The sequence below is a fragment of the Monodon monoceros genome, unplaced genomic scaffold, assembly GCF_005190385.1.
Source record: "Monodon monoceros isolate NGI ecotype Baffin Bay Population unplaced genomic scaffold, NGI_Narwhal_1 Super_Scaffold_16, whole genome shotgun sequence".
Classification (NCBI taxonomy): domain Eukaryota; kingdom Metazoa; phylum Chordata; class Mammalia; order Artiodactyla; family Monodontidae; genus Monodon; species Monodon monoceros.
The window spans coordinates 54,067,097-54,094,824 of record NW_021703772.1 but is presented as its reverse complement, the minus strand read 5'-3'; the positions used below and the strand labels follow the sequence as shown (position 1 = coordinate 54,094,824).

Here is a 27,728-nt window from a genome sequence, read left to right as displayed (position 1 = left end):
ACTGCTATTTTATATAATTTTATGTATACTGCATTATGAAGTGTATTAAATACATGCTGTTTCTACATACACACAAAATGGTAGCATTTCAAATCACAGTTGGTAGATGCTGAAAATAGAAATTGTACACATTATTTTATGGACTTCACAGAATCTGTTCTAGTAATTGTGTAAGAGAAAAATATTTTCATCAATGGATGCAAGAATAAGTATGGTAGATTAAGGCATTGGCATTTTTTTGAGCACCAATTACGAGCTTATGTTTTGTAAGTAAAATCCTCACAAACTTAGGTTAGATGTTATTATTTTCCTAGTATTTACACAGGCTCAGAGGAGTATGTTATTCAAGGTTACATATCCAATACGTGGCAGAACTAGGACTATTCACAGGTTTGTATACAATGCTACATTCCAGGGAACTGAGAGTAGAGAGACTCCAGATTCTCCAAATTTCTCAGTGAGTGCAAAAGCAATACCCTTAGGCATGAAGATGGGCTACGTGAGTTCTCAAGATCCTGCATTTCTTAAAGAGCTATTTGTCCCCATTTAAGGACTGCTAATGTGTGCCATGACATTATTTCGTAAAGCACTGTAAATATCCCTCCCACTTAAAAACCACTACTTTAACCTTATCGGGAAAAAGCAAATATTTCTAAAGCAGTTAGCATAATTTCTGGCATACATAATAGGCACTCACTAAATATTAGTCCCACTTGTCTTCCCGTCAGTTTTATCATGGTTCATTAGTGCCCCAAAATTTGTTCATTATTTATGGGAATTCCTGTTTCCCAGTTATAAAATAACAATAGTGGAAGCCTTCTCCAAATGTACTGGTCAGTGTTATGTATTGATCAATAATATGAGATAAGCAAAATAAAGCAGGTTTCTTTACTGTAGTACTTCTTAGAATTTTTACTATGTTAACATGCACTGAGACTCCTAGAGGAAAACGTGGTGTGAAACGTTTTGGACAAACTCCTTTGACCAAGAAACCATTTGTTTGCTAATCATCTCAGGGGACCAATGCTCCGGCTGGAACAATGCTGAGAAACACTACAGTTGTGGCTAAAAGGAGCTGAACCAGCTACGGGTTCATTTGCTTTCACAAGTCTTTGTTTCCTTTTTTGTTTTGTCCCAATCCCTCCAGCTACCCAGTTATTCCGTTTCCTGTCTTTTGGATCCATTCTCTATTTTCTGTCTGTTAAGATCTGTGGGGCATTAATCCTCATTGAACTCAAGTAAGAAATGCTCAATATGTGAAGACACAGAGTAAAGCAGGTAATTCTTTCAAAAAATTGGCATTGACCAGAATCTTCTGTGCTCGTTAGAGGAAGAACACTTAAATATGGAGAAACTAGGGGAGGCCCAGAGAGCTGGGGGAAGGAAAGTGGAGAGGAGGTTAGGATACGGAGAGATAGGTTACAGCCATTACGTGCTCAGTCTGGACAAAACTAAACTCTACGGTGTTGGTATCTTAACTGTCTGCAAGAGTGTAAGGGTTGATTCTTCTTCCCGTATGCTAGCACTGTGCTAAACGCTTTACATATAGTATCTCACTTAATCTTCACCACACCCCTACAAGGTAGGAACTATTATTATCCTCATTTTACAGATGGGGTAACTGAGGCTCAGAAGGGTTAAGAACTTGCCCAAGGTCTCAACACTAGTAGGTGAAAGAGCCAGAACTCAAATTCAGGTAGTTTGACTCTAGAACCTGCTTTCTCAACCAGTATCCTGGCCTCAGCTCTGCAGAGAGGTGATAAACAGTGCTTTTTACACCACAGAAAGATTAAACACATTAACTTAGAATTACAGAGGTGAAACTTCCATAACGTCTGGATAAGACCTGAAACTGATAAAAGTCCTTATATGACCCTGGGATTTTCTGATTTGAAATTAGAAGCCTTATTATTTCTAAATAAACACAATGCCTTACATATATAACTGAGAATTTACAGCCAAACTCAAGCTATATTTTGCAACTGGACCAAAATAATAAAGTTCTTCTCTGTGAATAAGAAGAGAAATACTTGTTCTCTAACAGAGTTCATAAATCTGCCTTTAGTATAAATTTTGCAAACAACATTAAAGAGAGACTTCTGGAGTAGAGCCAAGTCTTTGAAAACCCACTGTAACCTTGTGCTTCATAATGTGTTATATAAAGTGGGCTGTGACCTTCCAAGGAAACTGTAAAGGACCATTTTGTGCCTCCTATCTTTTCTTATTCTCCATCCCCAGTCTTTTTAATTACATTTTCAAATGAACTCTGTGGGCAGTAGATGAAGCTAGGTCTACTCAATATTTCTATGCAATCTTCTCAGAAAATTGGTTCTGTTTTCTTTGGGCAATCTATAGGCAGTTTCTGATGCGCTTCCATACCGTTCTGATGACATATTTCCCCAGCCATTTTTCTTTGGGGATGCTTCGCCTATTTTATTTTTGAGACAAAACTTTCCAGAGTCATCTGAATCCAGCATGCTATTTAAAAATCTTAGTTGTTCCTGTTGTCCAGGCTGGAGGAGCCCAACAGAGAAAATCTTGGTCCTTTTTCTCTAAGCCATTGCTGCCTGCTTGCTAAGTATTCAACTTCTGACTGGGTTTCAGTCACTTTGCAATAAAATATTTCCAGTACTTGTCCCCACCAGCAGAAAGCCAAAGACTGCCATTTCCTTGGCTTTTCAGTTTGATAGATGGACCTGTGTATCTCTGAGCCAAAAAAGATGTGTGGCACTGTGTGTTCCTGGACTCAGGGTGTGTCCACAGGTCACTCCATTACTTTCCTTCTTCGCTAACAGTAGTAACCCTTTTAAACTGTACCTTTCAGTATTCCATTTGCTGAGGAAATGGAGCTTCTCTTGCATCCCTTGATCGTAAGGGTACTTTTAAGAGGATTAGCACTGATAGACAAGAAGGCGAAAACGGTTTCTTCTCCCTCTCACTTTTTTTTAACAGTCCCAGGTTAGCTTTTCAAATAAAATTATGGATTGGTATAAAAATCATCCAGCCATTCAATTTAAAAAGTAAAAAAAATTAGCTACTCCAGTGGAAAAGAAACAGAATACTCCCAATATGTTTAGTAAGCTTTTATTCACTTCCCTGATGAAGTGGATGGGGTGTGTTTAAAAGAAACAATAGGGAACATATTTATAAACTGCTAAGAAACTATCAGTTGTGGAGATGACTGGCCCAAATCACATGTGGCAGAAGCATGTGTCTGGCTCATGTGTAGGACATGGCCGCTTTGGAGGACATCTCATCAGATATAGCTCATTTCTCGTTCAGTCTTTTAAGTCTACAGTCCCATTTGGTTCAGCACCGAGGAGAATTAACTCACTGACAGCAAATCATAGAGTTTTACATGACTGCATTAACACATGGGACAAACAAAATAAACCTGGCGATTTTAATCAGAGAATATTTGAAAGTCTGCTTTGAGCAGAAAATTTTTGAGAAGAAATGTTTACGCTTTTGGAGAGTGGCAGTGAGCCCTTGAAAAGCTGAAAGTCTCTGATCATGCCGAGTGGATGGCCAGCTGGGCCACAGTTACTTCTTGTGCTCCTTTCCCAGGCATTTCTCGCTGACATACACAAAAGCAAGGGTCATCTCACTCTTGGATGAGTACCGAGTTCAGTGTCCACAGGCCATCTGAACTCTGCCCTCACTGCGGTGCATTTCAACAGAGACACAGACAGACTGCAAACAGGGAAGAACTGTGATTTTGTGTATCACCTAGAGATGAAAGAATTGTGGTGTTTCGCTTCCCGGCCATAAGGAAGAAATCATAGCTACTGAATCAAGGAGAGCCTGTGGGCAAGAGCAGAGAAATGGAAATACACTTTTTACTCCAAACTTAGTAAGTGGCCTCCCGCAGGGCATTTTGCTTTCCTGAGCCTTACTTCTCTGCAGTGCAGAAAGAGCCACCACCATTTCACATATGCTTTGGCTTCTCTAGTGAATCAGATGTAAATTCAACGGTGAATAGGCTGTGCTTCAAATTCCTGGATTTCAGGCCCTACTAAAATTTGGGTTTTTAGCTATATTTTCCATAATTACCCTACTGGATTTGGGACTGACAGTTTACAGCAGAAATGACAGATGTCACCAAAGCAATCTTTGAATAATAGTTGCTGCTTTCTTTCTTCTCAGTCCATTCAAATATTCCAAAAGATGCAAGAAAAAACATGGCTTGGAAGCTTCTTGTTTCCTTTATTCTGTTCAGTGCTTGGCCACCAAGTGGAGCCTGTGGTTCAGGCACACAGAGCAGGGTGCTTGTTGCTAATACTGAGGCAAAAGGATGTGTGGCAGAATAAATTTTTTAAATCAAATAAAATCATAACAAATTACACTCATAAGCAAGTCTTCAAAATAACATTTGGAGCAGAAATACATTTATTTCTTCCTCCTTGGTTCAACATAGTTTTTGGATAAAAATTTAATTACACAGGAAGTCGGGAAGAAATTGTCCCAAGATTTGTGTTTTCTGAGAATCACTATTTTTTCTTTAGTGTCTTGTCCTTGTTTTTCTTAGATTTTTGTTCCTCTTAATCACATTTTCTTCAAGTTGATTAAGTAAGGAGTAGAGCCAGATTGGGGGCTATTGATGTTTCCAATTTTTAAATCAAAATTAATAAAGTCTAGCTGGCCAAATTATTTTCATCTAACACAATTTGCCTACAATCAGTGTGCCACTGGCCGACTAGGTGATTGCAGTTTATATTAATGTCATCAAAAGATTTACTTTTTAATTTTCTAGAGAATCTGTTGGAGATATCTTCAGGATCTCAACATGTAATTCAACCATGGGGAGAATTACTAGGTTTTGATGTTCACTTCTCATGAAGATTTCCCTAAGTCAAGCAGATTAAGTTGGGAAGGGGGTATCCATATATTTTACCCATAAGGAACATCAGATATAGATTAGAACAATGACTTTTAGTTGTTATGTACAAAATCAATGAAAGAAAACCAATAACATTCCTAGATAGCAACAATAGCCAATTATCTTTTCTAATAAAGATCCCATTTATAAGAGCAATAAACATTATGAGGCAGTCATTTGTTCAACTATGTATTTGGCAGGTCTAGTCTATGCCAAGCATTCTCCTAAATACACCATCTAGGCCAGTGAATTTAGCTCCAGTGTTAGTGATGGTGGAGCTCACTATCACTAAAATACATGTATTTTATTTTGTTTATAACCAATAAACATGGTAAATCAGTACATTGTCTGGTGAGTTTGAAGATGACCACACTGTAGAATAGAGACAAGTAGAGCAGGTTAGGGGACTCTCAGGTGCCACGCAGGGCAGGAGTTGTGTGCAGTATTAAATATGGTGGTCAGGGTAGGCTTTTTGAGTAGTGAGATTTGAGCAAAGATGGGCAGGAAGTGAGGGGATGAGCCAAGAGGATCTCTGGAGAAAGAATTTTCCAGGTTGAGGGCACAGCTAGAGTAAAGGCTCCCAGGTGGGAGTTTTCCTGCTGGGGTGGAGGAACAGCAAGGACACAGCGCGGTAGAGCTGAGTGTCCCACGGAGGAAGCAGGGGGGAGAAGCAGTAAGAGGGCCACGGTGGGGGCAGAGTGGGAAGATCCAGAGGCAGGGTCTTGTAAACACTGAAGTCTTTTATTCTGAGGGAAGTGTGAAGCTAGCTGTTGGAAGGTCTGGGGCAAAGGGTCTGACATAACTTAAAAAAAAAACAAACGAAAATAAAAGCACAGGGCTGTCGTTTGAGAATACTTTGCTGGTGGAGGGGTGCAGGGATGCATGCACAGTGATTCCTGAGGAAGCTGCTGCAATTAGCCAGGAAAGATGGAGGTAGGTCATTCCCCAGGACAGCAGTGGAGGTCATGAGAAATGATAGGATACTCCGGATCTACTCAGATGACACAGCCCAGGTGATTTCCTGTGAGTAAGAGGAAGAAGAATTAAGACTCTTCACCTGAGTAACTGGATGGATTGAGTTGCCCTTAACTGAGATATGAAGAACTAGGCAGAAGAGATTTTGAGTGGGAAGAAGAAAAATTCAGTTGCTGACATCCTCTTGAGCCTGTCTCTCTGGAAAGGCTGTGCATAAGCTCCTGAAGTCAGTACCCACCACCCACTTCTACACACACACACACACACACACACACACATACACACACACACACTCACACACACTCACAAACTCACATTCCATTAGCAAATACTCTCACAGATTCCTCCCAAATATGCCCTAAGCCTTTTAGACTGGAACAGTCTATTTAAAGGACTATGAAGAATAAAGGCTTCAAGTTGCCTATAAGGAAAATAAGATCCCAAAGCTAAAGTAGCAAGAAGAAACTAAATACCCAGCAGTTTCAAATAGATTTTTAAAGGCACAGACATGCATGTAACATACACAGCCGGTGGTTCTTCTTGTTTCTGGAATGCAAAAGCAAAATGACTACAAAAGCCAGCTACCATGAGGTGATGCTGCACCTCAATCCCAGGTAGTAGGAATGTCTCAAAGAAGTGGTGTGAAGACAGTAACATATTCAACAGAGTCAGTTTTCAAAAGTACTGCATAGTGATAGGTAAGAAGTGACAGTACTCCTCAAAATGTGAGGGTTCGGGTAAAACATACTGGTGACATCAAACAATTTCCCTTTACTGTTTCTTGTGATAATTCATACAAAGTGAGATGTGTCTAACCCTTTCTGATTACCCCCTAAAAGCCCCCTTGTGAGCAGCTCCTTTTTGTCTTTCTCAGTCTGGGTTCTCAGGGGCTTACTGAATATGTGAAGAAAAAACTTTAAGTCTCTTCATCACTTAGATGTGGAGTCTAAAAAAGTCAAACTCATAGGAACAGAGTAGAAAGGTGATTGCCAGGGACTGGGGGGTGGAGGAAATAAGGAGACATTGGTTGGAGAGTAAAAACTTTCATCTATGAGATGAATAAGTTCTGAGGATCTAATGTAAAACATGGTGATTAGAGTTAATGCTGTACTATATAATTGAAATTATTAAGGGAATACACTGTACTATATAACTGAAATTTATATATCCACAAAGATAAATATGTGAGGTGATAGATGTGTTAATTAACTAGATGGAGGGAAATCCTTTCACAACATATACATATATGAAATCATTATGATAAACACTCCAAATAGCTTACAATTTTGTGTCAATTATACCTCAATAAAACTGAAAAAAGAAAAAGTTTAAATCTCTGGATTCATGATGCAGGGAATCCCTGTATACGACTACCAGGTTTACAAAGAATCCAAACAGCCTGCATCACCCTTTCTGTGCCTGTACTCCCCATCAACACCCTGTTACCATCATGGGAGTGTGCAAGTGTGCAGCTTCAGAAGAGAAAGTACCGTGGTGCTTTGTCCTTAACAGTAGGTGCAACTCAGAGGCAGTGTTGGCTTTGGCCACTCTGCAGATCACTTCACTTTTCAACATTACCTGAAATTGCATTCTTGTGTTTGGGTTAATAAAACATTCACTTCCAAAAATCGGCGGTGGGGTGGTGGAAAAGAAAAGAAAAACAGAAGTCAAGGATGGTTAAGAAGTTGGCAGACATTCACACATTAGTGTGAATAGATTGCTTTCCTCTTAACACTTGAGAGCTGCAGCATTGTGTCCACCATCACGAAGTTTTGCCCATTATTTCTCTGTTGCCTCAGAATCGGGAGAGTTCCCATAGAACTGTGTTTAGTTTGTAGTCTCGATGATGACCATGCAGTAGACAGAGAGACGCATGACTTCCTAGCCAAGCTGAATGTCACTTATGAACAGCAGTTTAGAAGTCCAGCCAGGGCTGACTCAGGGTAACATTTTGCTGCCAGGTTCCTGTCCAATGGAGTCATCCACTGACCCAACTAACACTAGCTGCGTTTAACTCATGTCCCAGACCCATCTACTGGGTGTTACAGGGAATCCAGAAATGAATACATCATGGCCCTTGTTTTTCAGAATTTCACAGCTGTGGGGAAATCAGACACGTGAACGACTGAAATGCTAGGAAGGCATTAATTGCTTTAATTGAGCAATAAGCAACACTCTAAGAAGGGAAAGACAAGTACTGGACAGATCAACAACCATTTCAGAGAAGGAATCTGGACCAACGCTGAGCCTATAGGTCATCAACTAAAATCACTCCCTAGGCTGAAGTGGATACATAGAGCTTTAGACAGACCCTCTCTGCCCAATGTACTGACCTCAAAATATTATCCAGACATCCTGAATGTGGGTGCTTTGTCTTGCTTCTTAGCCAGTTTCTGTCGGGTCCACTCTTGAACTACATACCAAATTCTGTCCATGGCTTCTGTCTCTGCTTAGATTTTCTGCCTCAGTTGCTAACACTTTGCCCTGACTTCTACTCCTCCGTCCTCCTTGGTAACCAAATTGTGACCTCAGGCTTGCCTGCTTTTTAGCTTTATTCTTCCCATGTCAACTCTAAGATTATAATTAGCAACTAACTTTGAAAAAGAAGAGGAAGAAAGTAGGGGAAAAGAGATTCTCTGTGAGGGGTCCAACTAACCCAAGTCTCAGAGGTGAGAAAGTCTGTGGTACGCATGGGAGTGATAAGCAGACCAAGGAAGCTTAGATTCACGGAGACGTACAGGCTTGGGGGCAGGCAAAGGGCAGGTCACGGGGGGCTTTAAAAGTCACAAGAGTCTGTATTTTATTTTGTATCCAAAGGGCATTTTAGGAGATGCTTGAGAAAAAACTGGCCTAGTCTCAGCTTGTCCAAAGGTAACTTTGATGACGTCATAAATGATTAACTGCAAAACAGAAAGACAGGAGGCCCAGATGCCAGTTAGGCGTGTGGCAGGATAATTTATTGTGTTCTTCCTATATTGTCCTATCTGCCCTGTTTCAAGAAGAAAGTCAATTATTTTCTATGCCCCTCTTGCCTTAGTGAAGTTTATATTAAGACCAAAAGCAGAACTTATCTGCAAGTCATTTTCCCTCCTGCCTTTTGTAAAAAGACTAAGTCCAATAAAGACATTATGAGAGATGTGGTAAACGACAAGGAGATAAAGGTGAGGGCCATATGAAGACAGGGAGATCTGGCTGGCGCCGGAGAGAAGCCTGGATGTGAGGTGAGGCGTGTGGAGGAGATGCAGGGTCCTCTCAGGGCAGTGCCATGAAGACATGCACGGCTTCCCTGAGGACGGCTGTGTATTCTCTCCAGGGAGACTGGAAGTCAGACCAGCCTGGCACCTCAAACAGGCACAGAAGCAGCAGAGCCACTGAAACTGCGGCCTCCATACAGGCTGAGACAATGATTGCCTCAGAGGGAAGCCAACTGAATTGATGACCACAGTGGCTTCCCCAGTGCTGTGGTGCTATATGGACCCAGGAACATTCACAGAACCCTGGAAAGGGGCTCCAACAATGACAGATTGAATGTGTCGCCAGTCATATGATGGGGGTTCAGAATCAGGCTTAAGTTGACTAAAAAGCAGTTTTTTAAACAAGCCAGCAATATTTCATACAAATATTATAGTTTGTAGGCTCAGATTCATAGTACTACACAATGTAATTGTAGTGGACCTAGTGAAAGATTCTGAGAAACTAAAGTAGTAAGCCTGGGATGAGAAGGCAAGAAGGAGATAGAGGTAAGAATTGACTAAATTTGAGAGATGATCTGAAGTGAGGGGAAAGGAAGAATAATGTGACTTTGAGGTCTCTAATCTGGGTGACTGAAGGGCTGCAATTTCTTTAGCCAAGAAAGAAAAATGGGGGAAGGTTTGGAGGAGAAAATAATAAATTTAGTTGAGTTAAAGTGCTGGTAAGAAATCTATAAGTCAATCTTCCACAGGAACTTCTAAAAAGAAGACTGGAGTTGACAAGAGATGTAAGAGTTGGAGATCTTTAGGTCTAGAAATCATTAAGATAAAACCTATATTATCACTGTGGGATTGGATAACTCCACATGAGCAAAGTATGAAATGAGAAGAGAAAAGAGCCAAAGGTTAAGCATTTCATGTAAAGGGAGACTGGAGGAAGAGATGACATTGAAAGAGATTTAGAAGGAGCCAGGAACCATCAGACAGATGGGAGAACCAGAGAAGGTGGTGTCTCAGAGGCCAAGTGCACAGAGAGCTTCAAGTCATCTGTTACTTGAGAAAGAGCAGCTTCTCCTAATGCAGGTAAAGGATTAGTGGGTGGGGAGGTCAGGGAGGCAGAAAATGAAGTAGTTGTATTCATTTCCTAGGGTTCTTGTAACAAAGTACAGTTGACCCTTGAACAACATGGGTTTGAACTGCAAGGGTCCACTTAAACACAGGTTTTTTATTAATACATATACTATTATGTTTATGATTTGTGGTTGGTTGACTCTGTGGATGGGGAAACCATGGATATGGAAGGCTGATTATGAGACTTGAGCATCCACAGATGCTGGTATCTGTGAGGGTCTTGGAAGATCCAATGCCCCAAGGATACTGAGGGACATCTGTACAACAAAGTCAGTGGCCTGAACAAGAGAAATTTATCCTCTCACAGTCCTCTGATTTAGATTTTAGAAGTCTAAAATCAAGGTATCAACAGTGTTGGTTCCTTCTTGGGGCTGTGAGGATATAACCTGTTCCAAGCACCTCTCTTGGCCTTGTAGATGGCTGTCTTCTCCCTTTGTCCCTTTGTCTCTTCACATCATCTTCCCTCTATGGGTGTCTGCCTCTGTGTTCAAATTTCCCCCTATTTATTAAGTCATACTGAATTAGGGTACACTCTGATGACCCCATCTTAACTAATTACATCTGCAATAACACTATTTCCAAATAAGATCACATTCTGAGACACTGGGGGTTAGGACTTTAACATATAAATGTTGGTAGACACAATTCAACCTGTTAGTCATGAAAAAGGTAGAATAGTGTCTTAAGGGTTGAGAAGCAATGTTTATGTTTTCTATTTTATGAGAGACTAAATGAGGTATTAAGAATGAAGAGACAGGGGCTTCCCTGGTGGCGCAGTGGTTAAGAATCGCCTGCCAATGCAGGGGACACGGGTTTGATCCCTGGTCCAGGAAGATCCCACATGCTGCGGAGCAGCTAAGTCCGTGTGCTACAACTACTGAGCCTGTGCTCTAGAGCCCGCGAGCCACAACTACTGAGCCCGCGTGCCACAACTACTGAAGCCCACTCACCTAGAGCCCATGCTCCACAAGAGAAGCCACCACAATGAGAAGCCCGTGGCACCACAACAAAAAGTAGCCCCCGCTCACCACAACTAGAGAAAGCCCGCGTGCAGCAATGAAGACCCAATGCAGCCAAAAATAAATAAATACATAACTAACTAACTAAATAAATTTATTAAAAAAATAATGAAGAGAGATACAAAATGAAGAGATGGAAAAGGTAGGACTTAGAAGAATGGATGAAGGCTTAAATTTGGAAGAGAGGGGAATGGGAAACACACTGGGAGAAGAAAAGTGAAAAAGAGACAAAAAAGGACAGAGAAGAAAAGAGTCAAGTGATTTCGCTTTGAATGACTAAGTGACTGTGAAGTTAGGTTAAAGCCTGGTTGAGAATTTTAAAAGAGGCTGAAAGTTTTGTACTGGTTGTTATGGGGACAAAATAGGGAATTAATGGCTGATAAAGAAAAGAATTTGTAAGGCTAATTGATAATAGATCATTTGCTTTTTAAATAGATCTAATCAGAAAAAGTGTGCTAATTGTTTCATCTTCTTTGAGAAGTAGGAAGAAACAGAGACAATGGGTGATTGAGTTTACTCACAAATAGCCTTGGTCCATACTGAATCGTACAAGGAGGGAAACCAGGAAAAGGTGAAAGGAAAGGGGGGTGGGATGAGAGCACTTTTGGGTAATACCATGGAAACAAGTGTGGCCACAGGAGTGGGAAACTGAAGTAAAGGCCTTTGGAGTAATGAATGTCACAGAAATCTAAGGCCACTGCACTGAATGCCACCAAATGGATGCTAAAGAGTAGCACAGGAAGGTTGTAGGGATTTAAGGTGTGACTGTATTAAGACATAAGAAAATGTCTTTTTAGGTGTCCACCTCAAAGACTCAACTTCACTATTATTATTATCATAGTAATATTACCTTGAGTTGTGATAGCAACTATAAGAAGCCATGCTTTGTGGGAATTTTTATGTAAGGGCTGACAAATGACAAGAAGGAGGAGAAGCAGGAAAAGGAAGAGGAGGAGGAGGAAAAAGAAAAGGAAAGAATATATATGAAGAATTTTTATAAAAGTCATAACTAAAAAGAAAAATTTTTCTAAGCATTTAAACTTAACGAGCTGGTGAAGGTTTCATAAGCAGGTGACAGCAGGTAGATTTTCTGAACTCATCCCCTTCTTAGGTGGGCATAAACATTCTGAGAGACTCTCTCAGTTAAATTTCTCTTGGAAATGAAAGCATATGGTTCACTAAGCTTTAAATTAACCCATAAGTTAAGGCGGAAGTAGGGTTACCAAGTGAGAAATCCCATCATTTTATAGATTCTTCCCAATGCTTGCAGGCAAATTCAATACTATTTAGACATGTTTTGCCTGCTAGTAATAAAATTGTTTATAATTTATGTTCTGTGAAAAATGACATCTGCTTTTAATTGGGAAGTTCATTAAAAAATCAGACAAGTAAAACAAATTATTTGTTAAAATGAAGACAGAGGATTTGAAATGCACTAATGCAGATGTCTCTACTGTTTAGAGACTCAGTTAATTTCTGCCTTGAGACATTTCAGATTCAGACCTCATTTTATTTTTTAAATTGGATGAAACATTATAAAAGTAACAAAGTCTGCTTCATTTTGTAGATTTTCCTTATAATCATCAGAGATGCTGTGAGCTGATTTACTGAAGCAATATGTTTTAAAGTGGTTTTGCCATTTTTTTGCATACCTTCAGTGAAGGAATTTGGGGATGTAATGGAAGTTCAAATATCAGAATAGTCAGCTTCTTTATACAGGTTAATACATACTGAAATGAAAAGAAAATCACTCAACAATGATTGTGAAATACTTTGAAAATATTTGGACAACCTGGGAACTATAATTATACAAACTCTAGATATTGCTACACACTTCCTGAACCACCCAAGAGACCTACAAGTAGCTCCTTTTGTACTAAATAGTTCATGTAAGTGCTATTCCTGTGGAAATATTTCTATTTCAAAAAAAGGAACAACTGAACAATTTAAACACTTGTCTTTTGATCTTCAATTACCTGAGTAATAAATACAAGCAACAAAAATAAATCAAGTTCTAAGCTCAGACAATCATGTCTACACCTTAAGAGACTCAAAGATTTATTTAGACTTAAACCTTCCAAGTTCTTACAATGACCCAATATTTCAACTCCATCACTTAAACTCTCTTTCATTCTTCTGCAGTTCTTTCCTCCATAACCTTTGCTACCCAAAGGGTGATCCAGAGACCAACAGTATCAATGTTACATTGGAGTTTGTTAGAAATGTAGATACTCAAGCCCCACCCCAGACCTGGTGAATCAGAATCTGCATTTTAAGGTCCCTGGGTAATTCATGAGTACACTATAGTTTGAGAAGATCTGGTCTACAATACACTGAAAGAATGGCTTTTTACAATCAGATAGATGAATAAGAGAAAAATGATTATGGAAGGGGAAATTTGCAGATGGTATGATCTTATACATAGGGAATCCTTAAAAAACTATTAGAGCTAATAAATTAATTCAGCAGAGTTTCAGGACACATGATCGATGCACAAAAGTCAGTTGTGCCTCTATAGACTAGAAATGAATAATCTGAAAAGGAAATTAAGAAAAAACAATTTCGTTTACAATAGCACCAAAAAGAATAAAATACTTTAGAATAAATTTAACCAAGGGGGTTCAAGACCCATACACTGAAAATTATAAAACATTGTTGAAAAAAATAAAGAAGACCTAAATAACTGGAAAGACATCCTGTGATCATGGATCGGGAAACCTAATATTGTTAAGAAGGCAATACTCCCAAAGTCATCTACAAATACAATGCATTCCTATCAGAACTCAATGGCCTTTTTTTAAAGAAATGGCAAAGCTGATCCTAACGTGTTGAACTGCAAGGGAATCCTGAATAGCCAAAACAATCTTGGAAAAGAACAAAGTTAGAGAGCTCACAGTTTCTGATTTTAAAACTTACTACAAAAACTACAGTAATCAAAACAGTGTGATACTGGCATAAGGACGGACATATAGATCAATGGAATAGAAGTGAGAGTTCAGAAATAAACCTATACATCTGTGATCAATTAGTCTCAATAAGGGTGCCAAGACCATTCAATGGGGAAAGAATAGTCTCTTCAACAAATTGTGCTAGGGTAACCAGATACCCATATGTGAAGAATGACCCTTACTTCATACCATACACAAAAATTAACTCAAAATGGAGTAGGGCTTCCCTGGTGGCCCAGTGGTTAAGAATCCTCCTGCCAATGCAGGGGACATGGGTTCGAGCCCTGGTCCAGGAAGATCCCACATGCCATGGAGCAACTAGGCCCATGCACCACAACTACTGAGCCTGTGCTCTAGAACCATGAGCCACAACTGCTGAGCCCACATGCCGCAACTACTGAAGCCCGTGCACCTAGAGCCCATGCTCCACAACAAGAGAAGCCATCGCAATGAGAAGCCCATGCACTGCAATGAAGAGTGGCCCCCGCTCGCCGCAACTAGAGAAAGCCCGCGCACAGCAATGAAGACCCGACACAGCCATAAATAAATAAATAAAATTGATTTTAAAAAAAGTTAATTAACAAAAAAAATGGAGCAAAACCTAAATGTAAGAGCTAAAGCCACAAAATTCTTAGAAGAACCACAGGAATAAATCTTCATGACCTTGGATTTAGCAATGGTTTCATAGCTTTGACATCAAAAGCAAAAGCAAGAAAATTTAAAATAAATAAATTGGACTTCATCAAAATTAAAAACTTGTGTTCATCAAAGGACACTACAGGCAAAGGGGCTGAATAGACATTTCTTCAACAAATATATTCAAATGGCCATGAAAAGATCTTCAACATCACAAGTTATTAGCTATTACGGAACAGCAAATAAAATACTACAACTGATAGTACTTCACACACACTAGCATGGCTAGAAAAAAAATTTTTTTTAATATAAGAACAAACACAAAAAGTAAGTTTTGGCGAGGATGTGGAGAAATTGAAAGCATTGTAGATTGCTGGTGGGAGCACGAAATGGTGCAGCTACTGTGAAAAACAGTATAGTGACTCCTCATTAAATTAAATGTAGAAATATCATATGACCCAGCAATTTCACTCCTAGGGATATACTCAAAAGAACTTAATGCAGGTATTCAAACAAAAACTTCTATGTGAATGTTCATAGCAGCGTTATTCACAATGGCCAAAAGGTGGAAGCAACCCAAATGTCCATCAACTGATGGGTGGATAAACAAAATGTAGTATATTTATACAGTGGAATATTATGTAGCAGTAAAAAGCAATAATGTACCAATACAGGCTACAACATGGATGAACCTTGAAAACATGCTAACTGAAAGAAATCACACACAAAAGGCCACTTGTATGATTCCATTTATGACATATCCAGAATAAGTAAATCCATGGAAAGTTGATTAATGATTCTCAGAGGCAGAGAGAGAGATGAATAAATTGACTGTTTAATGGGTATGGTGTCCCTTTTTAGGGTCATGGAAATGTTCTGGAACTACAACATTGTGAATTTACTAAATGTCACTAAAGTTAGATTTTATGTTATGTTTATTTTACCATCATTAAAAAAAAAAGCCTCTATTATGTTGTGCTTGTATGAGGCATTGTGCTAATTGTGTATTGCATGAGAATACAACTAATCCTCACAATGACTGCATGAATTAGGTACAATTATTACCTTCTTTCACAAAAGGGGGAACCTAGGCTCAGATATACAAGAAATTTGCCCAAGCATACATCAGAAGTAAGCAGAGATGCTAGGATTTAACTCTAGGCGCTGGGAGTGTATCGTTCATTCCACTGCCATATTCTGAGATACTATGTATTGCTGCCTCAAATAATGTATGCTATATCTACACAGTTTAATAACATGTAATCATTAAGAAAACATATTTAAAATATGCATTTGAATGGAGAAATGCTTATGACATAATGCTAATTGGAAAAATTACACTGCAAAACAACACATACACAACTTTGTACATAAACACACACATACAGTATATACATACACACACAGGTTTGGAATACTCAATTTTTTGTATGTTTTATATTTCCTTCTCATTTTCATATACACCCATGCACTATGGGTGATTTTAATTTTCTTTAGTTTTATGTATTTTCTAATTTTTCCAAAATGAGAATGTATTATGTAATCAGAAAAATCAAACAATAAACACATTTTTAAAGAGCCACATTCCTGTAGGGGTTCTGTTGATGATAATTATGCATTTAAATTATTCAAATAAGCTTGCAAGAGACTCTTCTACTTCCTTATCTCATAGTTATAAATATTTTGTAACTTTAAACTTGACTTCTTCCTCTGAATAAAGTTTGCTTGGGACCTAAGCATTGGTATTTTTGTAAGATCTCCAAATAATATTATTTAAAGGAACCTGAGGCTAAGGTCACAAATCCAATTTATGAAATCACTCAGCAACAACTGGAAAATATTTTCAATGACTTGGAAAATCGGATTAGATGATGAATCACGGAAGATTATTTTAATCTTTTAGCTGAGGAATGTGAATTCTACTATAGTAAAACATTGAAGATGATGTTTCTTTACACTATTTTCAGTTTGTTTCTCTGGCAGAACTTCAAAGATTATTTGTTAATCAAGGAGTTTACAAAAAATATATAGCCATCTATGAAAATTAAGGAGAATATGGACATAAATGAAATATATGGGAAAATCCTCTAAGTTAGTGTCTCTTAAACTTTTGTGTCCATACAAATCTTCTGAGAGAAATTTGTTAAAATGCAGATTCTGACCCAATAGGTTTGGTGGGTGGAGTCTGAGATTCTGCACTTCTAATGACTTCCAGATACTGCTGTCTGGGAGCCACAACTTGAATAAGTCTTTATGTCGCCTTTAAGCCTTTTAAATGGGCATTAATAACCTCCATCTCAAAAGATATCATGCCCCATCTAAAGTTGCTCTCATTCAAACTTCAGCAGTTTTCTAAAAGATTATTCTGTCTTCAATATCACTTCTTCCCATTCTTATCATTCACATTTTTTCCAAGGTAATCTTCTAAAATGCAAATCAGTTTAAGCTACTACTCCACTTAAATTGCACCTCACTGATCATCAGGTCTCAAACCCAAATGCTTACAGGGAACAGGCACGTAATGTAAATGAGTGAAGCAAAGGTGGAAGAGGAGGTAATGAGGAACGGTGGGGACTGTGGCAAACCGAAGTACACATGCCTTTTCTCAAGGAAATAGCTATTGCTAGGCTCCAGCCAAGAGCTGCAATGTCTATAAGGAAAGATGAGCCTGACAATGCCAGGTCTTCCATTTTTTAGAAGGAACAGGAAATCTGGATTCCATTTTGATGAAAATATCAATATCTTAAGATTGGCAGTGAATTTTTTTTAATCCCGATTCCCCAAACAAACTACATAAAATCTCTGGGCATGAGATCCAGATGTCAGTATATTTTTCAAAGCCCCTGTGCGATTCTTGTGTGTACCAACTGTAAAGGGCCTGAACTGAAGCAAGAGTCGACACTACAGAAGTGTGGGGATTTATAGTCCACCATGGTGGTATGAAAATTACTTTAAACTGAAAACAGCTAAACAATTAGCAGCCACAGAAAGAAATACTACCTACACTTAAGTGGAGCCTCCTAAAAATACAGTTGCCATTGACCTCTTCCCAGGGAGTTTCCTGATTTAAAGAAGATTGATACTTGGCATCAGGAAGTATAAATTCAACTGCCATATACCTTCCCACTGGGAAACCTCCAGCCAGGAAGAAGACAGACTGCTCATTCCTTTATCATCAAGAAGCCCAATAAAACCTTCCATACTCTCCCACTGAAGGCCTAAAAACTTTTCTTTTGTTAAATTGATCTTTGTAAGACTTTACTTTGGGCTATTCCATGAGTCGTCCATTACTGGGACTGCCCACGTATACTGTGTGAAAATAAACCTTGTCTTTACTCCTGTTAACCTGTCTATTGTCAGTTAATTTGCAGGGCCCCAATCACTGGAACCAAATTGGAAGAGGAAAAGTTTTCCTCGCAACAGAAGTAAAGGTTGGCTCCTGAAGGCAGTTCTTCGATAGACATTATTTCTGATGTGCAGAAGAAGGAATGATTATGTCTCCTCAAAGGAGATAATAAGGAAGCATTTGTTAACATATTTTAATATACCCTACAACCAACTCTGAACTCCAAACTTTTTTTTTTTTTTTTTGCCGTACGCAGGCCTCTCACTGTTGTGGCCTCTCCCGTTGCGGAGCACAGGCTCCGGACGCGCAGGCCCAGCGGCCATGGCTCACGGGCCCAGCTGCTACGCGGCATGTGGGATCCTCCCGGACCGGGGCACGAACCCGTGTCCCCTGCATCGGCAGGCGGACTCTCAACCACTGTGCCACCAGGGAAGCCCTGAACTGCAGACTTTGAATTCAAGCCTTGGAGCATCAAATTGATAAAGGATAAAATCTAAGAGTATTTAAGGTTCTTAACTGAAGGGTCGCTTATAATCATCCATGTCTGTTATTTCTTTAACTGTTACGTATGTAAGAGGAAAATATTTTTTCATATTCAGTAAAGAAAGTATAATTTAATACAAAATTACTCATATTTAAAGGCTGTATTAAAAAATCTTTTAGTTCAGTTCTTTCAACACATTCTGAATAAGGTATCACAATTATTAAGAGATATAAAAGTTGCCATATTTCTTATTTCAATGCATTCCAGTAAGAAATGAGAGAGGAATTTTCAAAGATTATTTAGAAATAATTTACTGGTAGAGTAACAAGCAATACAGAACAGCTTGCTACCATTTGACTTAGCTTACCTTCTCTATGTTACCAGATTATTTACATGTGTCTCACTAATGAATCCCCAGCTTGAGGCCTTATTTCTACTTTAAAACTTCTTTGAAAGAAACAATCCCCCTTCCTCTCCTCATACCCACACTCAAAAAAAAAAAAAAAAAAAAAGGGTAATATGCTGCTTCCTGTTTAAGGAGATCTAAAATTGGATTCCTCCTCCAGGAACAAGGAATGGTATTGTTGAAAAACCACGGACAAAAACTATTTGAATGTTTACACCATGGATGGGAAAGGAAACATTTTTGGACGCACTACTAAAATGTGGGCACCTTCACAAATATTTTCTAATTGAATTATTCATGACTCCTCTTTACAGGTCAGGAAGGTGAGGCTGAGAGAGGTCAAGTGTACCCAAGATTGCAAAGTGAGCAACAGCAGGAATTCAAACCTGTTTTTTCTTATGTAGATATAACCCGAGATAGTATTGCAATCTTTATTTTTAGAAAACTTGCTAATCCAGGTAGGAAGAGGTTAGTAAAGATGGTGAAGGAAAATGTTTGAAGCAAGGTTTCTAGGTCCTTTCAAAAATCCTAACATTGTAAATAGGACCAGCATCATGGGCAAGTGATCCGTAGCATCACAGCGACATTTGTTTAGAAGTCCACATGCTTGGTTTAAGGTTCTGCTGTTGCTGTATTGAAATCTCAATATCTTTTAAAGAAAGGCCTCCATGTTTCCATTTTAAACTGGGTCTCACAAATTATGTAGCTTGTCCTTCCTGCAAGGGCCAACAAAGTGACGGTAAAGTTTATAGATAAGAGAACCTTCCTTGAAGAGACAACAGGTGGTTAGCTCTCAGTGTCAGGGCCACATGACTTTCTGGAGCAGAATAAGGTCGATGCCTTAGACAGGAGATATGCTAGGGGATAACTTTCTGGGTGTGTTGCTTTCTTTCCCCATCTGCCTGGTCACTGTTTGTCAATGTATCTTTTCAGGAAAGAAAATAGGAGCCCCAACCCAGTATCAGCCAGAGGAGAGAAACAACATTAGGATAGCACTGGAATCTGACCAGGTGGACAGCTAATATATGAGAGGGAAGCAACCTGACCTGTTTCTCAGTGCACCCTCTTCAACTCTCCATCAAGTGAGCTGGGAAGAGTATGGGAAATGGGTCTTGGAACAAAGCACTGTCCAGACTCCAATCAGTGGGAGGTTCTCCAAGGGGTCCCCCTCCTTTGTGTGTATCTGGGGTAGAGGGGCAAACCAGAAATGGTGGAGCCCTAATTCTAACAACAGAAGCACTCAGGGGCATCTCCCCACACCTTGACCCCGGTTCACCCAGAAAAGGACAAGTTAGAGAACTGGCTTTCACACCTCCCATGCCTTACCAAGTGAAGCTGCTGGTATCCAAGGGAATATTAACTCACAGGGAAAAATAACATCTGATGAGCACAAGCAACACACCGAAATAGCTAAATCAGAGGACACAGAATTAATGCACTGGACAGACCAACAATTTAATATATGAACAAAGCACACCTTAGGATATAAAGAAGGACGTTAGACAGATGAAGCAGGAAAAAAGTTATGAGGAAGAATCAGTGTGAGGAATGGGGTATGAAAAACGTAATAGCTGAAGTGAGGAACTCAGCAGAAGGGCTAAATAGAAGAGTCAGTGGACTAGAAGCCCAGGTATTATAAGGGATAAAGAAATGGGAGGCTGTTAACATTATGAAGGATAGAAGTACAACATCAATATCTATGTAATAGGACTTTCCAAAGTTATGCGGCATCTAGGAATTACCATAGTGAACATCACAAACGACTACTTAAGATCACAAACAGCTACTAGATGCAACCAGTGTTGTGGGAAGAAACACAATGAAACCTATGCCTTAATACCATCTATGCAACTTGAAAACATGTAACTCTGTATATATTTTAAGAATGGGAATATGTCTAAAGACACATACTGAACCCATCAGAGTAGGTGCCTGTGAGAATGGGGATGTGAGGAAGATAGAGAATGAAGGGGGAAATAATAAAATAAGCCAAGAGAGTAGCTGACCCGGAGATCTAGGATGAATTAAAGAGTTTGTGTAACTCTATACTGAGGACCAAACATTTAAAAATAAATAAATAAAGATAAAGGATGGCTAGGTAGGCAAAAGGAGGCTAAATCACTAAAGTCACTAGAGAATCACAGAAAGACACTAAAAGAATGTTTCTTTCTTCTGGAAAGAGGATTTAAAACAGACATGAGTCAAACATCCTTTTTTTAATACCAGGCACTGTCCTAGGTGCTGGGAATACCAAGATGAGTAAGATACTATCTCCACATTTAAGAAATATTGCTATTTTCCCAATCTAGTCCTATCATTTCAGCCATCTGTGAAAAGGTGTTTTTCACACTCACATTGCTTTAAATTTAACAAGCATAACAGTTATTATAATCTAAATCCTGTCTCTTTTATGAGACTGAAACTTAAAGGGACTTTTAAGGTCACTTAGACCCACCTTCTGCGGCCCCAGAATTCTCTTCTATTTTCCAACCTGCAAAGTTTACTTCCCTGTAATGACCATGCACTGTTATCATTTCTTCTCTAGGGAATGGCTGTGGATAAGTATGACCTCTGAGACAACTCCCGTCGGTCTCTTATCTCTGGGTTGAACATTGCTAGGAGCTTTAACTCTCATCACAGACAAATTGGTCTGATCATTGTTTTCCCTTATTCTACCTTATTTAGGAATGATCACCCTTGCCTAACCAACCACTCATACTCCATCCATCTGCTCAAACCCCACCCTTCTAGAAAGCCAACCTGGATCACCCCAGAACAGAGTGTCACTCCCTCTTCTGCATTTATACTGATGGGGTCTCTTTCAACCCATGTGACTCAGGGACCCCTGCTGCCTTGAATAACCAGTTATCTTGACATTGGACTATCTAGTGTCCCAAATTGATGACAATTATCTTAAAAACCCTTTTCATCAATAAGTTATGTTTGAGCTTTCATCTCTAAATAGATATTCAATATTTGATAATCTCTAAAGATGCTATTGAGATTAGGGGTTCCAAAGGCCAGCCCATAGTTGAAGGAAAACCTTATATCATACAGAATGCTTCGTGGGAAGTAATAAAACATGAACTCCCAACAAAGCAAACATACAATTTTTTTTTTTTTAGAAAATAAATTTATTTGCAAGGATGCTATAGATGCTATAGGAAAATAGGCTTCTCTGCCTCAGTTTCCAAAACCAATTCGGCCTCAAAACTACTTACTGAGTACATGGGGCAATACACAGCTTCTGTATGAGATCTGTAACTGGTTCCTGAGCGGCTCAGGACCCTGAAAGGAAGTAGTCATCTTGTCTGAAATATAATGGTGTTTATCAGGAATTCATACCCTTTTCAAACAATATTTGCTTGGGTATTCATATGGCTTACTTATACATATAACCAAAATGTGTAACTCTGCTATATACATTTATCCATATAATGAAATATGCTGCAGTTAAAGGATATTAGTTTACATAGGAAAATATTTATGATAAAGTTGTAAATGAAATAAAGCATGACTCTAATGCTATGTTTCTAGGGTTGTGTATGGAAAGACTAAAAGGGAGTGCACAGAAATACTAATAACAGTTATCTTAATAATGATTATCTTTGGGTTGAAGAATTCACTTTTATTTTCCTTTTATTTTTCTTATAGTTATGAAATTTTCTATGATGTACTTTATATAATAAAATATGTATTATTAAATTTATTTCTTAAACCACTTAGGTGTACAACAACATAGGAATAATGATGGAAAGAATATCTATGTTTTTCTATTTATACACATCATCAGAGCTACAAAGGTAAACTGTAAACTATGATATAAGCTAGACTGCGGTTATACATTAACAAATATTCTACTCCAAGCTGTCCTCAGGGCTGTGAGAAACCATAATAAATCCACAGTTACAGTAAATATAACCCCAAAGTATGTCCAAATATGTCCATTTTTATTTATATGTTTTAAGGAAGCAACCATCCTATGCAATTCAGGTCATCTCTTGTGCTTAGCATTTAGGAATTTTTATAGACTTTTCACTGATAAAACTTGAGTATCATACGCACAGAATAAAATGCTATATGACTTCAATGAAAAAAACCTAATTTCTCAAACAGATAAACCAAATGCTGAAAAATTTTAAAGAATTTAAAAAATCATCAGCCATAATAGTCTTTTGTAACCGAATCTTTATCAGTCAGGCAAATATTCAAACCATACACTTTGAGTACTTATGTATCCTGTAGTGTTCAAAGAGAAGCAAAAACCAGCAAATGAAAACATCATGATCCCTATGAGGAGATTTCGGTCTAGATAAACGCAACCTGCTGCCTCCCCTTCCCCCACCCCTCCAAATCCCATCCTCCCAAACATGTAAATATTTATTTGCTTTGTATTCCTTATGTTTAACCGTTGTCTATTAGTGTTGGCCCACTGTTTTCCCGAGCTTCATGACCTAGCTGTACGTACAACTATCAACCACCCAAGATATTAACAACAGAAAGTTCTCTAAATCTTGAAACTGATTAAAGTATTCACTGTTCCCACTCAATCTACTACAACTGGACTTTCATTTTTCTGCAGATAAAAATGGAGCACCTGTAAAGAACTTTGGAAAATATTTATAGACCCCACATGTACAAATGAGTCAATTTCCAAATAACAAGACACAATGGTGAGAGGTGCACTGCTATGTGTCTGCTTTGCTCCCCCGGCTCTCAGCACTTTATGGTTCCATTTTGCACATCCACACACCTACAAGTTGTTGCCTGGCTGGTAGCTATTACTTTTTGCAAAACTAAGGAATGTGAAGCAAGTTAAGGAACTAGGGAAATATAAATGGGAACAGCAAGCAAACTATACAAAGAGAGTTTTTTAGTACTCCACTAAATTACCTACAGAAGTGTATTCAAGAGAAGTCCATGCAGTTTTCAATTATTTTTTTAATGTGTCTCTTACCTTTGCTTTCATTATCAGTTCCTCGTGTTTACGAATTAGCTCCTCATTGTCTGAAAGTGATGAACCTAGACTTTGTTCCTGTAAATCTCTTATGGTTTTCTGAAACCAACAAGTAACCTAGGTAAGAAGCAACACAGACAGGTCAAATTTCAAATGATTAGAATAAATGAGTAAAAATCCAGAAATCCTTCCCTAAGCTTTCAAAACTTAAGCTACTTCAATTTCTTTTTATATAAACTCATGTGTTAAGTTAATATAATCAGGTTTTTTTTCTTCATTTCAATCTCTACATGCTTAAGAGAAAAAACAAAATCATACCCCAAAATCATGAGAACAATATATCATTTCATTGGATTACATAGCATGAAGAAAATAATTCAAAATCTCCTAGCAAAGAAGAACCAAAATAGTTTCCCAAATTTTGGGAATATAAGTTCCCAAATTTATATTCCCCTATAAACCATGCATTCTTTTAGAATATAAGATTATGAATCTGAGTGTAGTTACACAGACTCACATGAAGATATTAAATAGCATATGTAGAATTATGTTTCTACTATTAAAAGACAATGCAGGGCTTCCCTGGTGGCGCAGTGGTTGAGAGTCCGCCTGCCGATGCAGGGGACACGGGTTCGTGCCCTGGTCTGGGAAGATCCCACATGCCGCGGAGCGGCTGGGCCCGTGAGCCATGGACGCTGAGCCTGCGTGTCCGGAGCCTGTGCTCCGCAACGGGAGAGGCCACAACAGTGAGAGGCCAGCGTACCGCAAAAAAAAAAAAAGACAATGCAAAAATACTTATTTTGTTGCAATTGCTGAAAATCTGTATTCAGAAAATGACATGGAGAAGTTATTAAAATTCCATTGACATTATAAATGTCTAAGGGCATAACTCACATTCATTTAGACTTGATTTACAATATGTGCCTTACACAGTGTTAAAACAACAAATAACAAAAGACTTGAAAGAAGCTGTGCTTTTAAAAATGATGATGTAAGTTGACGTGAGACTGATAACATGTGGCCCCTGGATGCAGATTCCTTATCCCAATTAAAGGAAAGAGAATTGGAGTTTTACTCTCAAATCTTATACAGTATTATTCTCATGATCACATCATAGCTACTGATTCGTAAGAACCCCACTACATGCTAAACAGTTTGCTAGCTGATTTTGGGCATCATCTCTTTTTCTCTCAACAACTCTATAAAAAGTATGATATCGACACTGTAGAGATGAGGAGAGGTTAAGCAGCTTATCCAGGGCCATACAGTAAGTGGCAGAGCTGGGATCTGTCCCCATACCTACATTACTCCAAAGTCCATGCTCTTTCCACTGTGCCCTGCTACCATCCTTGGGTAACTTGAAGTCTGTGGTCATCAGGGGAAATTACTTCACATCTGAAAAATGAATCCTGGCAGCCCACTCAAAGTGGTGGCACTGCCCAGGATATACACTAGGTCTTTCTCCAGCCTAGCTTGTCTTGTCTGCCACAGCGCCAGGATTTCTCTGAATTCTTATAACACGGAGAGACATGTGAAGCAGGTGGCCAAAGAGAAAGCTACGTTAGTCCTGAAGCTCCACACAGCAAACAAACATAACAGGGCTTCCCTGGAGGTGCAGTGGTTAAGAACCCGCCTGCCAATGCAGGGGACATGGGTTCCAACCCTAGTCTGGGAATATTCCGCATGCCATGGAGCGACTAAGCCTGTGCACCACAACTACTGAGCCTGTGCTCTAGAGCCCGCGAGCCACAACTAATGAGCCCACGTGCCGCAACTACTGAGCCCACGTGCCGCCACTACTGAACCCTGTGCGACTAGAGCCTGTGCTCCACAAGAGAAGCCACCGTGATGAGAAGCCCGCGCACCACAAAGAAGAGTAGCCCCCGCTCACCACAACTAGAGGAAGCCCGCGTGCAGCAACTAAGACTCAACGCAGCCAAAAATAAACAAAATAAGATAAATAAATTTATTTTAAAAAAGACGGCAAACTTAATGGATAAATGTTAAAAAAATAAACATACACCACAAACACACACACACACACACGCACACTACACAGAAGTCAAGTTAGGGTTTACGGAGAAGAATACACTCCTTTACCATTACAGGGCTGATATCACAAAGCTGATTATGAGATCAAATGTCTATACCAACACTTAGCATCTTCCAGCATGGAACAGGCAGTAAAATAGGCAGCAACGGGGTTTCTCCAGCTTTCTGCTAATTGGAAATCTTTGTTGACCAGCATTTTAGGCTACTGTCAGTGCAAAGAAAAGAATAACGGTGACCCTGTAGCAGTTTTCATGTGAAGTACGCCTCATTCTCTTCAGAACATTTGGTGATCTGTGCACAATACCCATATTAGCCGGTCCCCATATCTCAAGTACGGTGTTTATGTATTTACAATTATTTGAGGATGGTTTGTCTTTCTGGCATCCCAATTAGAACTAAATGATATGTATTATGTGCATATCAGAACCCCCAGAGAGTATTTTATCAAGAGCTATAAAATTTGTACATTATTAAATTTTTATTAAAATTTCTCACAAAAGAGGCAGTAGGCCCATATAAAAACACAACTAGAGGAATGATTTAAGGGTTTCATCAAAGAAAAATGGATCCTGAACATAACTAACTTTCAGAGATCCTTTATTTTATTAAGTACTGGGAGTGAGCTTTATTTTTAGCTAAAGTGGTAGGAACTCAAAAATCTCAAGAATGCTTTAATAGGGAAAGTTAATATAGAATCTGAGTGAAGAAAACATGGATACAAACAGGTGTTCACTAATCTCTAAAAACAGGTGAGAAGTCTGAACCCTCAGATAATCTTATTAAATTCTGTGAGTCAAAGACTTGTTATCTAACATATGCCAGCAGTGATGAAAGCTGGGAAGGAGCAAGATGTTTTGATTTTTTAAAGGTATTTACTGACCTCATCCCCTAGATTTGGCAAATACTGTTTCAGCTCCCCCCAAAAGGATACTATTCCCTTGGGCATGGCAATACTAAATATTACCTATAAGAGAATGTAAGATCTTTGGTGGTATTCCATATATCCTGATCACATACCTGCCTGATAAAGCATACTGACTCTCTAGATCTACACATTTTTACTACCAAATGCACCCTGGGAAGAAACATAAAAACAGGTTGGCATAACACTCAGAAGAAAATGGTTCATCGTCAGGGTGTTACATCTCATCATGAGGCAGTCACATACATGAGCAGCCTCTTAGATCAGATTTACTTTGTGTGCTGGGAGATGCACGCAGAACAGACTCTCAGAGTCCATCTGATGTCAAAGCAAGACACCCTAAATAACCGACAGCATGTCAACCATAATGTAAATCAGTCATTGAATCCCGTGAGTAGCTATTGCAGACAGCTGCACAGATATTCCAAGAGCACTTTTTATAAGCGTTTAAATTATATCAGCTGCTGTTCGAAAGCCTCAGTGATAAGTACAGTAAATGATGCATCAGGACATTCTTTTCTATAGAACATGGTCCCTGCAAAAGGATAAAAACATGAGCCAAGGGTTGGGGGCATGTGGAAAGAAAGGAAGAACAAAAAGCATTCAGAGTATGCACAGGAAATTGGTTCTGGGCAATGATGGATTAAAAGGTAAAGCAAGAATATTTTTACTTTCTCTTCGCAGTTCCTACCTTTCAGATTGATCTAAGTGATATGTTTGTAGCCATCCCACCTGTCTGACATGACATTCTAAGTACTCAGTACTCAGAGGAGGTAGAACTA

At 39.0% G+C, this 27,728-nt stretch overlaps 1 protein-coding gene across 15 annotated transcripts in view; it reads right to left on the bottom strand.

The window, feature by feature from the left end:
- The window catches only part of CCDC141 (coiled-coil domain containing 141), a 259,530-nt gene that overhangs the window by 147,478 nt on the left and 84,324 nt on the right, over positions 1 to 27,728 (bottom strand). For all 15 annotated transcript variants that reach the window (XR_003793967.1, XR_003793968.1, XR_003793969.1 and 12 more), the window contains one exon: positions 23,973 to 24,089. Coding sequence is in view for 12 of the 15 variants with exons in the window: in XM_029225422.1 (XP_029081255.1) it covers positions 23,973 to 24,089 (117 nt within the window). In the remaining 3 variants the exon portion in view is untranslated. The remainder of the gene's footprint in view (positions 1 to 23,972; positions 24,090 to 27,728) is intronic.